At 41.0% G+C, this 17846-nt stretch overlaps 1 protein-coding gene across 1 annotated transcript; it reads right to left on the minus strand.

Annotated features, from left to right (window-relative positions):
- Nucleotides 1-1811: 1811 nt before the first annotated feature.
- Nucleotides 1812-5088, minus strand: LOC122677537 (caprin-1-like). The gene has a single exon (XM_043877670.1). It carries the CDS (start codon nt 5071-5073, stop codon nt 2947-2949), a length of 2127 nt encoding a protein of 708 aa, XP_043733605.1. The 5' UTR covers nt 5074-5088; the 3' UTR covers nt 1812-2946.
- Between the last annotated feature and the right edge of the window lie 12758 nt (nt 5089-17846).

Here is a 17846-nt window from a genome sequence, read left to right on the forward strand (position 1 = left end):
AAGATGACTGGGTTTTGTATAAGCAGATACAAGAGAAATTTGAGATGTAAATGATCTACCTGGGTTCTCTGGAGCTCATTTAATCAATCTGAGTTGCTTGGAATTGAAGAGTATCTATGGCAAATTTGTTAGCAAGAAACATGACTTGGTATGATAAAATTTTTATGAGTGAACTAAATGCAAATACGGTAAGAGCTTTTAGGTAAACTCTATAGTAACAATTATGTTCTGAAAATTATCTAAAATAGTCTCTCGATTTTGGTAACAGTTATTTGCCTCTTGGTTTTCACTGAAGACCCCTGGAGAAGGAAATGGCAGCTCACTCCAGTACTCTTGCCTGGAAAACCCCATGGATGGAGGATCCTGATGGGCTACAGTCCATGGGATTGCAAAGAGTTGAACACAGCTGAGCGACTTCACTTTCACTTTTCACTGAAGTTAAGGTTTTTAATAGTTAGGGATTTTCATTTAAATATGTAATTAAAGTTACTGAAAATATTAAAACATTACACTACACAGTAGGAAATTGGGATATATGTTTTGAGTAAAAAGGAGTTGTGAGCATGGTCAGTCTGAGACTAGATTAAACTTAATTGGTCAAATGGATTGTTACTAAAACTAGACTGGTGAAGGACTAGATTTGGTTTCTCTCTGCTAGGAGAACAAGTGTACAAGAATGCTGCTTTTGATAATAGATTGTGTGAACTTTTTTGCCTTTAACTGATCTCTAGGTGCTCAGTCACTTCAGTCGAGTCCGACTCTTTGTGACCCCATGGACTGTAGCCCACCAGGCTCCTCCGTCCATGGGATTTCCCAGGCAGAATACTGGAGTGGGTAGCCCTTCCCTTCTCCAGGGGATCTTCCTGACCCAGGGATTGAACCTGTGACTCCTGTGGCTCCTGCATTGCAGGCAGATTCTTTATCCACTGAGCCACCAATGAGGGTTTAACTGATCTATATTTGTTTTTAAATATTCACAGTGACCTATGATTCTATCTGATCGAATGTTTTTCTTTTTTAACTTTTTGATAATTTTGATGAAATGTGAAAGTGAAAGCCGCTCAGTCGTATCCGACTCTTTGTGACCCCATGATCTATACAGTCCATGAAATTCTCTAGGCCAGAATACTGGAGTGGGTAGCCTTTCCCTTCTCCAGGGGATCTTCCCAACCCAGGGGTCGAACCCAGGTCTCCCACATTGCAGGGGGATTCTTTATCAGCCGAGGCACAAGGGAAGCCCAGGTATACTGTAGTGGGTAGTCTACCCCTTCTCCAGTGGATCTTCCAAACTGAGGAATCAAACCGGGGTCTCCTGCATTGTAGGCGGATTCTTTACCAACTGAGCTATGAGGGAACTTCCTATCAAATTCTAATTAAAGTTCTTTTGACTTCAGATGCAGTGCAGGACACCTGGGTTTGATCCCTGGGTTGAGAAGATCCCCTGGAGGAGGGCATGGCAACCCACTACAGTATTCTTGCCTGGAGAATCCCATGGACAGAGGAGCCTGGCAGGCCACAGGCCAGAGGGTTGCAAAGAGTCGGACACGGCTGACTGACTAAGCATAGCACACACAGCTTTGGCATGCTTCAGCGGGCCACTGAGGCACCTCAGGAAAAAAAAATATATTACTATTAAACCGACCAGAATTTGTGGGTAGGTTAAATTACACAGAAAACATTGTCAAATGAGTGATAAACCTCCTCAGATTATACTGTATGAATAAATGTTATTAACATAGGCAATTTAGAACTTTTATAAAGTTTCTGAAATTTGTATATGTCTTAGTATTATGTTTTACTTTTAGTTGTTATTTTATAAACATGTTTTATTTGTTTGCTTATACCATCAGAAGTGAAACTATTGACTGTCATTTCCCTAAAATAGGGAAATCAATCTAAAACACATACTGGTGCTTTTCAAAAGATAGCAATTTAAAAGGGTGGCAGCAGCAGGCATTTGATGTCTTTTTCTTTTAAAAACTTTCAGGCTGCAGGAAAAACATGTGACCAAGAGTGTTACGATTATCCATTAGATTTTCATCAGTACCTGTACCAATTTAGGTGACAATACAGCAAGATCCAAGGATTAGTGACAGACAATGTACGTCATAAGGAATGATATATACTACCAATCCTTACAAAAGTCATTGTCAAAGAACTGTTAAGTGTTCAAAAGGTATCTAAATATTTCACATTAAGTACAGAAGCGGCCATCCAGATTATATCCCTTAATTGTTGCATATTTTTCAAAAAGTGCCAATCAAAGCCTAGTTTTGCATTTTGGCTTTGTCTTATACAGTATCAGCTGTTAAAAAGCAATTTACATGTGTCTTAAACCACAGTCGTCTGGCCAGAGGATGAATAGTGCCGTGTCAAAGCCTAAGGCTGGTACCCAGCCTTGTATGTGTGATTAAGGGCCCATGCATAATTTGGTATGCATCTAAATGTTCAGTGCTCCAATTTAACCGGAAAAGGTGTGAAATGCATTTGTTCTGCCGAACCACACTCCACTCCTTCCATCTTCCTTTCAAGGGAAATATTTTAGTTTTGTCAGTTACCATTGAATGACTCTAGGGCTGATTTGTAGATTTTATCCAATGTCAGAAGTCAATCTTGCTTTATCCAAGCCACTTCAAATAACTATGGAGATATCACCCCATTAAAGTATATTGTGTTTTACTCCTAAGCAAGGGTGAGGAATCTGAGTATCATGTGCAAGGCTCAAGATGACGCTTAGGACAGAACATGCAGAGTAAAAATAGTTTCCTTCCATATCCAGGTAATATAAAGCTGACAATTGTAGTCCTGTCTTTATGGGATGAAAACAGTCCCTTTACAATAAGTTTCCTGAAAGGGAGAACAAATAGATAATAACTCTTCTGGTAACATATTATGGTACACTGGCCAGTGTGTTTTTGGCGATTAAACATAATCCTGTGAATCAGATTAATTCACTTGCTGAGTGTTCATTTGCGGCATCCCTCTGTTGGGTCTTGGGGGCCCTCCACGACCTCGTGGGGCTCCCCATGGTCCACTCTGCCCAGAGCCTCGCTTGAAATTCTGCTGATATCCATCCCGCTGATAGCCAGAGTAGTCCCGGGGAGCACTGAACTGAGACTGTGTATAACCACTGTTTGGAGTGTTAGTAGAGAATGAAGGGCGGTAACCATCATATCCTCCTCTGAATCCATTAGCAGGTCCTCTGTATCCATTCATCAAGCCTCGAGCACCACGGGAACCTCCACGAGACACACCACGACTGTTGTAATAGGGCTGACTGCTACGCGGAAATCCAGTGTTCTGCTGAGGAGGCTGCTGGTGGTTACCAGTCACTTGATGGGGCTGGTCCTGGGAACCATGGTAAGTGCCAACCACTGTTTGAAGCTGTTCTTGCTGAAGCTCTGTTTGTTCTACTTGGTGAGGCTGACTGGAAAAGCTCTGGTTATAACTAGCCTGGTACTGATTTTGCTGTTTTAAAGTTTCTGGTTCATTAACAGGAGGAACTGGGGCATTCATATTGAACACTGTTTGCATGGATTGGAATGGAGCTGCATTTACATTGATTCCACTGCTATGTAAAGGTTTGCTTGTCCCAGCCTGGAACACTTGAGGCTGAGAAGCAGCAGGAAGGGATGATGATGCTGTAGTCTGGTCTGTATTTAAAGAGATCGTTGCCTGAATCTGATCAATCGGTTCCTTTTGTGGTCGTTGCTCAGTAACATGAGGAGGTTGGTACAAGGGTTGAGATGCTGTATATCCCTCATTTGTAGATGAAACCAAAGGAACCTGTGTAGCTTCTGGTTGTACAGAAACTTGATTAGGTTGAGCAAGTCTAGATTCAGAATGAACTGGAGGGCAAACCAGCTGGGGTATGTCCATGTTCTGCGCTGGATTCATCGGCTGTGCAGATACAATGGCAGGATCAAGTGTCTGGTTTTCAAAATCCAGCACTGAATCCTGTATGAAGTTATAGGGGCCCTGCATTTGTGCCATAAGGTCCTGTACTCGCTGTCTTCTCACGAGGGGATCGGCTTGAGCCACTGGGGTCAAAGAGTGGGGTTCCGGTACTGAAGGAGATGCAGCCTGAGGCTGCTGCTGGAGTGAGTTTACCACCTCAACAGTTTCAACTGTCCATTCATCTACCTGCTCCTTTTCACCACTGCTGAACTGTGTTTCTGCCATAAATTGTCTATTTACATACTCTGTTGATTCAACCTCATTTTGTTCAGTGTATTCTTCCGCTGGCTCAGGTTCAGCTTCAGCTACCTGGTCTTCAACTGTAGGTGCTGAGGCCGCCTCCTCTTCCTCACACAGACCGTTCTGGTGGTTGTGGGTGCTGTCAAAGTAGTTTGACTGGAAAACACGCTCAACAATTTCCTTTAGAGCTTTATAAGTTGTTCCACATACAGGTTTTTCCTTTCCTTCTAGCAAGTCCCACAGGTGAATGGAGGCATGTTCATACTGCTCATTCAACCTCAAGCTCATGTCTCGTTCAGGGTCTGCTAATTTGTAGAACTCATCTAACAACGACAATTCCTCTTCAGACAATATTGCCACTCCATTCAAACCCTGCTTCAGGTCAGTTCTCACTTCATCATCTCCCAGTTTATCCAAAACATATTGCAGCTCAAGTACTGTTTTTAAACGTTTCTGTTCAGCTTCCTCTCTCATAAGCTGCTCCCGACGTGCTGTCTTCTTTATTGTTTTCTGAATATCTTGGCTTAACGCCATGAAACTCCTCTGTAATTCTTTTGCGAACTCCAAGTTATTTGTGACTTCCTGGTACTTAGATACGGCATCCAGCTGATCTTGATTAAGCCTTTCCCCTTTGTTCATTCGTTCCTGATAATCATCAAGCTTGCCCTTCTTCTTCTCCAGGTTCCGAAGTTTCTTGTCGATCACCCCGAGAATCTGCTTCATGGCCTCGGTCTGGACAGCCCCGGTGCCGGACGTGGGGTGTTGAGAAGCCGGCGCGGCGGCCCCGGCCCCCGCCTCATTCCCGGAGGAGCCCGACGGCGGTGGCGGTCCAGACGACTTGCTGCCGCTTCCGCTGTGGCTGGTGGCCGAAGGCATCTTGAGACCGTGAAGCTAGTTGTTATTTTAAAATGCTGTATGTCACAACAACATGGATAAGCTTCTTTGCCAAGAATCAGATCTTTAACCTTGCCTTTTTAAGAACTTTATCATTCATAGGTAGCAAAGGTATCATTCATACTTTGCAAAACTGCCACATCTTCAAGAAGAATCATTGAAAGAACATTTTGACAAAACAGATTTCTGATAACTTTTAAAATATTACTGCTAAACTAGGTCATATATTTTAAAAGTCTAGTGGAAAGAGGGTTATTTTTCACATGTGGTGTATGGGAATCATATAATTAACAAATGTGCATCCAAGTCTTACTAGATTCCAGTCCCAGTGATGATTTTTTTCTTTCATTTTATAGACAAGATAGATTCAATTTATGCCCCGATAGAGTTTATATCTCAGTGAAGAAGGCAGATATTAGGCCTCATAAAACAATACGATGAGAGTGACGATACTGACAATAATAATGCACAGTGTTTGCCAACTGCTTTTTATCTTTCAATTACTTTGCTTTGTGCTTTAAATGTGTGAACTCAATTTTCACAGCATCTATGTGGATTGGGCCCTACTGGTCCTCAGTAGGGTAAGAGATATTTCCAAGCTCACACAGGTAGTGGAGTAGGGATTTTAATTTTGTGCAGAACCAGAGCCCAGACACTTCTTTGCACAATGTTAATATATAGGAAATCCTAAGTTTCATGGGGGTTGGCAGTAGGATTACTTAACCCTGATTTAGGCTGGGAGGACTTGAAAATAATTTTGGAGGAAGTGAAATATAAACAAAGACCTGGAGGTGAATAGAAATGAACTAAATGAAGGATAAGGAGGAAATGGAGGTCAGGTATGATAAGGGTAGCCTGAGCTTAGTCTATTAGGGCAGAGAGTTATGGGGGAATGCCTGATCACAGAGCATTCTGGATAAGATGGCCAGGAAGAGAACAGAAAGATGTCCACACACCACAAAGGGCCTGTGTTCCTGAGATAGGAAGAGCAGGAGGCACTGAGGATATAGGGGAAAGAATATGATTCAGAAGCTGGAAGAGCCTTAGGATCAGCTCTCAAGTTTTTACTGTTGCCTCAGTCATGTTGTATTTTTACCTACCCTGTTTCAGTTTATTGTGACCCAACATAACAGATCAAACCAGACTAAAGTTATGGAATGAAGGATAAAATTTGGAGGAAATGAATAATTACCTAATAACTGATTCTAGAAGGGTCTGCTGGGTCTGAACCCCACCCTTCTTGAAATGTTCTCTGGCTTGCCTTCCAGACCCCAGTAGCTGCTGCTTCCTTTCCGTTCTGCCCTGACCTTTCTTTCTCAGTTCTCTTTGCTGACTTCCTCTTCTGCTCAGCTATTTCCTGTCTGACCTCCCTGTGGCTCCAACGCCTACCCTTTCCCCACTCAGCATGCCCTGAGTATCTCATCCTGTTCCAGAGGATCAATTGTCATCTGTATTCTGACTCTGTTCACGTTATTATCTAGAGTTCTGACTTTTCATCTAAGCTCCAGGGTCATCTATTCAATTAAGCATCTCCATTTACATCTCACAGGAGCCTCGAGTTCAACACTTAGAGCATTAAAACCACGTCTCTTCACCTGTTCTGACGTACTCCTCCTACAGTGCTCCCATCCTCTGTAATGAGCCCATCATTCATTCTCTTACGTTCTTGAGCTAGAAATCTGTGAATGATGTGGCTCCTAGGTCTTTTGAATGGGTTTAGAGTAGACATGTCATATTCATGGCTACCCAACATCTTTTAAACAATCCACATGTTCCCACCTTCCAACTCAGAAGTCAAACTCTCAAGTTCTCTTGCAGTCCAGTTGGATACATGTGGCATAGGTTTGCCCTGTCACCTGCTTCCAAGTGAGGCTTGATTTAGAAGTCATCAGCAGAAGAACCAGGATACACATGGGGCTTCCTTCTGGCGGATACAGCTGGTTTCAAATATATGAGGGTATTAGGTGATAGCAGTAATCACAAAGTCAAATTCCCTACATGGGAGTGGCATTAGTACTGCAGATTTCATGAGTAAGGTGAAATCAGGACTTGACATCTTGTATGCAGTGGTGGAAGTACTGAGCTTGCTCATTCAAAACAGTTTTGCTGCCTTGTTTGGAGTGTGTGAATGTGGGTGGGATGAAGAGGTGTGTGAACCATGGTGGAATTTTTTTGTGTGAGTTTAGACTTAAAAAAAAAAAGTATTTTATTTAGGCTGCACCGAGCTGTCATTGCTGCTTGCGGGCTTTCTCTAGTTGTGGCAAGCAGGGGCTTCTCTTCCTTGAGGTATGCAGCTTTCTTGTTGCAAACTTCTCTTATTGAAAAGTACAGTCTCTATAGGCTGCAAGGGCTTCAGTTGTTGCTGCACGCAGACTCAGTACTTGTGGCAAAGGAATGGGCTAAGTTCCCCTGCCTTATGTGGAGGGATTGAACCCTTGTCCCCTGCATTGCCAGGCGAATTCTTAACCACTGGGCCACCAGGGAAGTCCTGAGTTTTGACTTGATTTTGCTCTTTCAGCTTTCCCAGTGATCAGAAAGGTTAATATCCTTTAATGAAACCCCTTTGATTCACTATATCATTACATTGTATGACAAACTAAAAAACAAAAAAACAAAACAAAAAAAAACACTAGTTACAATTTCTGGTAAGGATCTTGAACAGTCTGAGGTTGTTGCTTCCTCTTTAGTAGAATGTTTATCTGTGTGTTGAGCTGTGTGAAACCTGAAGCGGAAAACGGTGCTGTGAGAGAGACATAGAAAGGGTGGATGTGGGTGAATGCAGGGCCTTCCCCTCTAGAGTCTGTTTATGTGATCTGTCTGTACTCCCCCAAAAAAGATTTCTGTATATTGGTGTGTCAAATACACAAATTATTTGCAAATATTCTAAAAGGCAGGGCAGAGTGATATAAAGAGAATGGGCATTTAACAGAAAACAACTGACTTTAAATTTTGTCTCCACCACTAACTTGCTGGGTTGCTGTTGTTGTTCAGTCACTCAGGCATGTCCAACTTCTTGTGACCCATGGACTGCAGCACGCCAGGCTTCCCTGTCCTTCACCATCTCCTGGAGCTTGCTCAAATTCATGTCCATTGAGTCAGTGATACCATCTAACCATCTCATCCTCTGTTGTCCCCTTCTCCTCCTGCCTACAGTCTTTCCCAGCATCAGAGTCTTTTCTAATGAGTCAGCTATTTGCATCAGGTGGCAAAAGTATTGGAGCTTCAGTGTCAGCATCAGTCCTTCCAAAGAATATTCAGGACTGATTTCCTTCAGGACTGACTGGTTTGATCTCCTTGCAGTCCAAGGGACTCTCAAGAGTCTTCAACACCACAGTTCAAAAGCATCAGTTCTTTCGCATTCAGACTTCTTTATGGTCCAACTCTCACATACATTCGTGACTACTGGAAAAACCATAGCTTTGACTATATAGACCATTTTTGACAAAGTAATGTTTTTGCTTTTTAATATGCTGTCTAAGTTTGTCATAGCTTTTCTTCCAAGAGCAAACATCTTTTAATTTCATGACTACAGTCACCATCTGCAGTGATTTTGGAGTCAAAGAAAATAAAACAGTATCTGTCACTGTTTCCATTGTTTCCCCATCTATTTGCCATGAAGTGATGGGACCGGATGCCATGATCTTAGTTTTCTGAATGTTGAATTTTAAGCCAGGTTTTTCACTCTCCTCTTTCACTTTCATCAAGAGGCTCTTTAGTTCCTCTTTGCTTTCTGTCATAAGTGAGGTGTAATCTGCTTATCTGAAGTTATTGATATATCTCCCAGCAGTCTTGATTCCAGCTTGTGCTTCATCCAGTCCGGCATTTCGTATGATATACTCTGCATGTAAGTTAAATAAGCAGGTGACAGTATGCAGCCTTGCTGTACTCCTTTCCCAATTTGCAACAGTCTGTTGTTCCGTGTCTGTTTCTAACTTGCTTCTCGTCCTGCATACAGGTGTCACAGGAGGAGGCAGGCAAGGTGGTCTGGTATTCCCATTTTTTTAAGAATTTTCCACAGTTTGTTCCTTGAGCAATTGCGTTAACCTCTTTCAATTTCAGTTCCATTATCGATGAGATGTAGTTAATGTTTAATGTCTTTACCACATGGTATGTTGTGAGGCTACTGGAGAAAATATTTGGAAGGATCTAGGACTTAGTGTGTAGAGATAAAGTTTAGCTCTCTGTGTCAGAGGCAATCAGAGACTCCAGGGAATATATGGCTTATTGACTCTACTTATTGTAGATGATCCTTGAAATTGACTATTTCATTCTGTTGACCCGGGATTCCATTTTTTGTATTCCCACTTACTGAAATCTGATTCTTTCTGATAAGGCCATTCCAGTATCTTTTTCCTTAATGGAAGCTTCCCAAATTCTCTTAGTTGTAAGTAATTAAACCTACTTCTGAAATACTATTATGCCTTAATGTAAGTTGTGTTTGAAATTTTGTGTAAAATTAATAGATCCTTAGGATGAGCAAGTGGGAAGGTACTATAATCAGCATTTAGTAGGGCCCATTATGTTTTAATTTAATATTTAAAAAATTTTTGTTATTTTTTAAATTGAAGCATAGTTGATTTACATTGTTGCACTAAACTCTGCTTTATAGCAAAGTGACTCAGTTACATACAAATAGAAACTCTTTTTTATATTCTTTTCCATAAACAAGAATGGAATAATGTCATTTGTAGCAACATGGATACAACTAGAGAATATCATAGTAAGTGAAGTTAATTTAATTTTTCTTGTCATCAAATGAATATGTTACTATGGATGAGATTTCAAACAGTATTACAGGATGATTAAAAAGAATTATGATAGATAGCATTCTTTAGGCGGTTGATACTGAGTCCATGGGCCCAGTCACATAGTCACCCTGGTCCTGGAATTTGTGGCCATTTGGGATTTATGTCTATTCACACAAGTCAGAAGCAGGATCTAGGGGAATTGACTAATTGATAACAGGAGTCAGAGAGGCTGGTTTTCTTGATGTTGTCAAGAGACCGGCCTTCAGACTTTGTAACAAGATCTAAGAAAAACAAACTGACCCAGTGTTAACTGCCCAATCCTATTCAAAAGCTATGAACAAGTCAAAAGGTATATAATGAGATGTCTTAAAGGGTGGAGGGGTCTCTTTCTATTCCTTTAAGGCATTTATGTCAGAAGTTGTCTCTCTAACTTCTAACTTTAAGTAACGCTCCTACTTTGCTGCAAAGACCTGAGTGACTGCTTTCCTTTGGTTCTGGAGTGAATTTTCTTTTTTTGCTTGTGATTCCGTGAGCCAACACCAAATGTCTCAAAACACTAATCCTTGTATGTGATCTTTTTTTTTTTTTTTTCCCAGAAATTTTAAGACTTGCTCTCTTGTTGATGTTTTGTGGTTTTTAAAATGATGTGCTTTTGTAAGCACATTCATCAAGCTAGATATTATTTCTTTGATAATTTTTTTCTTTTTTTCTGTATTACCTTGGTTCACTCTTGCTTGGGCACCTATTATATATAACCATCTTGATCTGGTTCATATTCACCCAGGCATAAACTTCTACATTTCTCTTTTTCTCTGTCTCATTGTTTTTTAGGTATACACTGAAAAGGAACTCTTCAAATTTATCCTCTACCATGCTATTACATGTAAATTTGTTCTATCACATTTAAAAGACACATCTCTAAAAACTCTTCTGTTAATTAAAAAAATTTTTTTTCACATTTGTTAGCATTATCTTTTTGTTTCAGTGATACAATCTCTTCTCCTGTCTCTGATGATTAAATATGTGTGTGTGTGTATATGCAGTTTCCTTCTGCCTCCTCTGTTTCTTTCAAGTTCTTTTCTCTGAATGCTTTGTTCTTTGTCTTTCACTTTAGAGGTTTCTCTGAAGGTGATTCATATTTAAGAGTGAAAAGAGCACACATACACAAACTTTAAAAGTTACCTATTTTTGTAAAAATTCTTAAGATTTAATCTCCTAGCAAACTTCAAGTATACATTACAGTATTATTAGCTATAGTCACCATATTGTATTTTAGATCCTTAAATATTACCTATTGTTAAATATTTTTTGAATTAAAAAAATAAGACAGAAGAACTTTCTTCTAAGCATACAAAACCAAGAGAATGATCTGCTGTCTCTGTGAATATGTATGTACATGATGTATGCTAATGCATACATGTATGTGTATGTATATGTACATATGTGTGTGTTTGAGTCATAAAAGCCAAACCTAAAGGATGAGATGAATATTATTCAGCTGAATTGCCAAAGCCAAAGATTGATGTTAATCTGCAAATTGGTTATTGTCATTTCCTCTAATATTGAATCCCACTGAATTTCCAAGCCGGTTGTGGCCACGGCATGAAATATCTAACGCCCCCCTCAGAGGAGTCTAGAGTGTGTCTTGCTGCCATAGAACAGTAACACACATCTTAACTGTGCTGACATTTCCTCCCCCCATCCTATCGCTCCTCTCTAACTGAATTATCTTGGTTTGTACAACTGAGTGTCTGTCTGCCTCCATGCCATACATGTCATCCTCCTGAGAGTGAAATTCTATAAACCTTAACTAGTTTGGCAGACCAAAGGGTTTTCAGCATTGATAACAGTAATCTGTTATCAATCTGTTAATCTACAAACATTGACTGTCTTTTAGGGCCCATTTGCAGTCATCTCACTCTCCTTGCAGATCAGCTGGTGAGTAACCAATATAATGTCTGCTGGCTCATGCTGTTTCTTTGACATCTCAGGGTGTATGGTATCCCAGAAGGTATCCACTGTCCTTCACTGAAGTAACACCATAGACCAAAATATTTATCAGACCTGTCTCATTCCAGAGGTTCAGTGTCCTTCCAGAATTTGCAAGATTTCAAAGTTGCCATGAAATAAACCCACTAGCCACTTATGTTTATCCATGACTCATGAGAAAGTGTGATAAATAATTATGAATTTAACCAGTGAGGTTAAGTAGCTAATCATAGTCAGAAGGGCAACTAGTACTCGCTTCTTTCTATTATCTGACAAAATATTGATCTATTTGTAATGATCTTTTACAGAAATAAAGGCTTTGTCAAGTTCCAGGCGTGTCAATCATTAACTGGGTGAATGTTTTCAGTTCAGTTGCTCAGTCATGTCCAACTCTTTGTGACCCCATGGACTGCAGCATGCCAGGCTTACCTGTCCATCACCAACTCCCGGAGCTTACTCAAACTTATGTCCATCAAGTCGGTGATGCCATCAAGCCATCTCATCCTCTGTCATCCCCTTCTTCTGCCTTCATTCTTTCCCAGCATCAGAGTCTTTTCCAATGAGTCAGTTCTTGGCATCAGGTAGCCAAAGTATTGGAGTTTCAGCATCAGTTCTTCCAGTGAATATTTAGGACTAATTTCCTTTGGGATTGACTGGTTGGATATCCTTGCAGTCCAAGGAACTCTCAAGAGTCTTATCCAACACCGCAGTTCAAAATCATCAATTCTTAAGCACTCAGCTTTCTTTATAGTCCAGCTCTCACTTCCATACATGACTACTGGGAAAACCAGAGCTTTCGCTAGAGGGACCTTTGTTGGCAAAGTGATATCTCTGCTTTTTTAATATTCTGTTTAGGTTAGTCATAACTATTCTTCCAAGGAGCAAGTGTCTTTTGATTTCATGGCTGCAGTCACCATCAGTGATTTCAGTTCAGTTCAGTTGCTCGGTCATGTCCAACTCTTTGCGACCCCATGGACTGCAGCCCACTAGGCCTCTCTGTCCATCACCAACTCCCAGAGTTTACTCAAACTCATGTTCATTGAGTTGGTGATGCCATCCAACCACCTCATCCTCTGTCGTCCCCTTCTCCTCCAGCCTTCAATCTTTCCCAGCATGAGGGTCTTTCCAAATGAGTCAGTTCTTCGTATCAGGTGGCCAAAGTAGTTTCAACTTCAACATCAGTCCTTCCAATGAATATTCAGGACTGACTTCTTTAGGATGGATTGGTTGGATCTCCTTGCAGTCCAAGGGATTCTCAAGAGTCTTCTCCAACACCACAGTTCAAAAGCATCAATTCTTCAGTACTCAGCTTTCTTTATAGTCCAATCTCACATCCATACATGACTACTGGAAAAACCATAGCCTTGACTAGATGGACGTTTTTTGGCAAAGTAATGTCTCTGCTTTTTAATATGCTGCCTAGGTCGGTCATAATTTTTCTTCCAAGGAGTAAGCATCTTTTAATTTCATGACTGCAATCACCATCTGCAGTGACTTTGGTCCCCCAAAATAAAGTCTGACACTGTTTCCACTGTTCCCCCATCTATTTGCCATGAAGTGATGGGACCAGATGCCATGATCTTAGTTTGCTGAATGTTGAGCTCTAAGCCAACTTTTTCACTCTCCTCTTTCACTTTCATCAAGAGGCTCTTTAGTTTTTCTTCACTTTCTGCCATAAGGGTGGTGTCATCTGCATATCTGAGGTTATTGATATTTCTCCTGGCAATCTTGATTCCAGCCTGTGCTTCCTCCAGCCCAGCGTTTCTCATGATGTACTCTGCGTAGAAGTTAAATAAGCAGGGTGACAATATACAGACTTGACGTACTCCTTTACCGATTTGGAACCAGTCTGTTGTTTCATGTCCAGTTCTGACTGTTGCTTCCTGACCTGCATACAGGTTTCTCAAGAGGCAGGTCACGTGGTCTAGTATTCCTGTCTCTTTCAGAATTTTCTACAATTTATTGTGATCCACACAGTCAAAGGCTTTGGCATAGTCAATAAAGCAGAAATAGATGTTTTTCTGACTCTCTTGCTTTTTTGATGATCAAACTGATGTTGGCAATTTGATCTCTGGTTCCTCTGCCTTTTCTGAAACCAGCTTGAACATCTGGAAATTCATGGTTCATGTACTATTGAAGCCTAGCTTGGAGAATTTTGAGCATTACTTTCCATGTGAGATGAGTGCAATTGTGCGGTAGTTTGAGCATTCTTTGGCATTGCCTTTCTTTGGGATTGGAATGAAAACTGACCTTTTCCAGTCCTGGGGCCACTGCTGAGTTTTCCATATTTGCTGGCATATTGAGTGAAGCACTTTCACAGCATCATCTTTTAGGATTTGAAATAGATCAGCTGGAATTCCATCACCTCCACTAGCTTTGTTTGTAGTGATGCTTCCTAAGGCCCACTTGACTTCACGTTCCAGGATGTCTGGTTCTACATGAGTGATCACAGCATCATGATTATCTGTGTCATGAAGATCTTTTTTGTATGGTTCTTCTGTGTATTCTTGCCACCTCTTCTTAATACCTTCTGCTTCTGTTAGTCCATACTATTTCTGTCCTTTATTGAGCCCATCTTTGCATGAAATATTCCCTTGGTATCTCTAATTTTTTTGAAGAGATCTCTAGTCTTTCCCATTGTATTGTTTTCCTTCATTTCTTTGCACTGATCATTGAGGAAGGCTTTCTTATCTCTCCTTGCTATTCTTTGGAACTCTGAATTCAAATGGGTATATCTTTCCTTTTCTCCTTTGCTTCTCTTCTTTTCACAGCTATTTGTAAGGCTTCCTCAGATAGCCATTTTGCTTTTTTTGCATTTCTTTCCCTTGGGGGTGGTCATGATCCCTGTCTTCTGTACAATGTCATGAACCTCCATCCATAGTTCATCAGGCACTCTGTCTATCAGATCTAGTCCCTTAAATCTATTTCTCACTTCTACGATATAATCATAAATGATTTGATTTAGGTCATACCTGAATGGTCTAGTGATTTTCCCCACTTTCTTCAATTTAAGTCTAAATTTGGCAATAAGGAGTTCATGATCTGAGCCACAGTCAGCTCCCTGTCTTTTTTTTTTTTTTTTTTTGCTGACTGTATAGAGCTTCTCCATCTTTGGCTGCAAAGAATATAATCAGTCTGATTTCAGTGTTGACCGTCTGGTGATATCCATGTGTAGAGTCTTCTCTTATGTTGTTGGAAGAGGGTGTTTGCTATGACCAGTGTGTTCTCTTGGGAAAACTCTATTAGCCTTTGCCCTGCTTCATTCCGTACTCCAAGGCCAAATTTGCCTGTTACTCCAGGTGTTTCTTGACTTCCTACTTTTGCATTCCAGTCCCTAATAATGAAAAGGACATCTTTTTTGGGTGTTAGTTCTAGAAAGTCTTGTAGGTCTTCATAGAACTGTTCAACTTCAGCTCTTCAGCATTACTGGTCATGGCATAGACTTGGACATTGAATGGTTTACCTTGGAAATGAACAGAGATCATTCTGTCATTTTTTGAGATTGCATCTAAGTACTGCATTTTGGACTCTTTTGTTTAGTATGATGGCTACTCCATTTCTTCCAAGGGATTCTTGCCCATAATAATAGATATAATGGTCATATGAGTTAAGTTCACCCATACCAGCCCATTTTAGTTTGCTGATTCCTAAAATTTTGACGTCCAAGGGATTCTTGACCATGATAATAGATATAATGGTCATATGAGTTAAGTTCACCCATACCAGTCCATTTTAGTTTGCTGATTCCTAAAATTTTGACGTCTAAGGGATTCTTGACCATGATAATAGATATAATGGTCATATGAGTTAAGTTCACCCATACCAGTCCATTTTAGTTTGCTGATTCCTAAAATTTTGATGTTCACTCTTGCCATCTCCTGTTTGATACTTCAAATTTGCCTTGATTCATGGACCTAACATTTGATTTTCCTATGCAATATTGTCCTTTACAACATCAGACCTTGCTTCCATCACCAGTCACATCCAGAACTGGGTGTTGTTTTTGCTTTGGCTCCATCTCTTCATTCTTTCTGGAATTATTTCTCCACTAGCATATTGGGCACCTACTGACCTGGGGAGTTCATCTTTCAGTGTTTGAAAGCATCTCCTGTGGAGGTGTGAGTCAGCAATTGACTGCCACAGGGACGGGGGCTGTGGGTGCAGCAGACTTGGTATGGCGTAAGCCCCCTTGGAAGAGGTCGCCATTAACCCCACCATAGAGCTGCCAGAACTTACACAGGACTGGGAAACAGACTCTTGGAGAGCACAAACAGAACCTTATGTGCACCAGGACCCAGGAGAAAGGAGCAGGGACCCCACAAGAGACTGAACCAGGCTTGCCTGTGAGTGTTCAGGAGTCTCCAGTGTAGGCGTGAGTCAGTGGTGGCCTGCTGCAGGGTTGGGGGCAGTGAGTGTAGCAGTACTTGCATGGGATCTTTTGAAGGAGGTCACCATTGTCTTCATTACCTCCACCACAGTTTGGTCTCAGGTAAATAGCAGGGAGGGAACACAGCTCCATCCAGCAACAGGAAATTGGATTAAAGGTTTACTGAGCATGGCCAAGCCCATCAGAACAAGATTCAGTTTCCTCCTGTCAGTCTCTCCCAGCAGGAAGCTTCCATAAGCCTCTTTTCCTTCTCCATCAAAGGGCAGACAGACTGAAAACCACAATCACAGGAAACAAACCCATGTAATCACATGGATCACATCCTTGTTGAACTCAGTGAAACTATGAGCCATGCCGTGTAGGGTCACCCAAGACGGACGGGTCATGGGGGAGAGTTCTGACAAAGCGTGGTCCACTGGAGAAGGGAATGGCAAACCACTTCAGTATTCTTGCCTTGAGAACCCCACGAACAGTATGAACAGAACAGTATCAGTGATTTGGGCTTCCCCCAAAATAAAGTCTGTCACTGTTTCGATTGTTTCCCCATCTATTTGCCATGAAGTGATGGGACCGGATGCCATGATCTTAGTTTTCTGAATGTTGAGCTTTAAGCCAACTCTTTCACTCTTGTCTTTCACTTTCATCAAGAGGCTCCTTAGTTCTTGGCTTTGTGCCATAAGGGTGGTGTCATCTGCATATCTGACATTATTGATAATTCTCCTGGCAATCTTGATTCCAGCTTGTACTTCATCCAGCCCAGTGTTTCTCATGATGTACTCTGCATATAAGTTAAATAAGCAGGGTGACAATTTACAACCTTGACATACTCCTTTCCTGATTTGGAACCAGTCTGTTGTTCCATGTCCAGTTCTAACTATTGCTTCTTGACCTGCATACAGATTTCTCAGAAGGCGGGTCAGGTGGTCTGGTATTACCATCTCTTTAAGAATTTCCCACAGATTGTTGTGATCCATGCAGTCAAAGGCTTTGGCATAGGCAATAAAGCAGAAATAGATGCTTTTTGGAACTCATTTGCTTTTTCAATGATCCAGCGGGTGTTCACAATTTGATCTCTGGTTCCTCTGCCTTTTCTAAAACCAGCTTGAACATCTGGAAGTTCACAGTTCACGTACTGTTGAAACCGGGCTTGGAGAATTTTGAGCATTACTTTGCTAGTATGTGAGATGAGTGAGATAAGGGTGAATGTTTTAGGTCCTATTTAAACCAATAGATAACGTATAGAAAAATCACTCCCAGGAGTTTCAGACAGAAAAAGAGAAGAAAGTAGAAAGGTGGCTCTTCCAGCTTCTTCTCTTGCCACTGCTGCACCAACAACAGGAAATAAGCATAAGTAGCCAGATGACTCACCTCACCTCTCTTATATGTGAGAGTCATTCAAGTGAATATAGATTTTTAATGACCCACATGTAAGTCTTCTGGATAAGAAAGTTCTAATCTTGGAACTCTTCATCTGCCAACATTTATAATTAAAAACAAATTTGAGTGTAACCTTGCCATAATTTTTTGTTTTTGAGTAAGATATTTACAGGAAATAAATTGTTTTCTCTGACTGAGGAAATCGAAAGCTAAGAACATTGGTGGGAGGAGTCTCAATACTGTTTCATAACGTC

This window comes from Cervus elaphus, chromosome 20 (genome assembly GCF_910594005.1).
Source record: "Cervus elaphus chromosome 20, mCerEla1.1, whole genome shotgun sequence".
In the NCBI taxonomy this organism is placed as follows: Eukaryota; Metazoa; Chordata; class Mammalia; order Artiodactyla; family Cervidae; genus Cervus; species Cervus elaphus.

Excerpts from the sequence above, each read along its gene's own strand:
- LOC122677537 (XM_043877670.1), bottom strand. The coding sequence starts at position 5,073 with ATGCCTTCGGCCACCAGCCACAGCGGAAGCGGCAGCAAGTCGTCTGGA.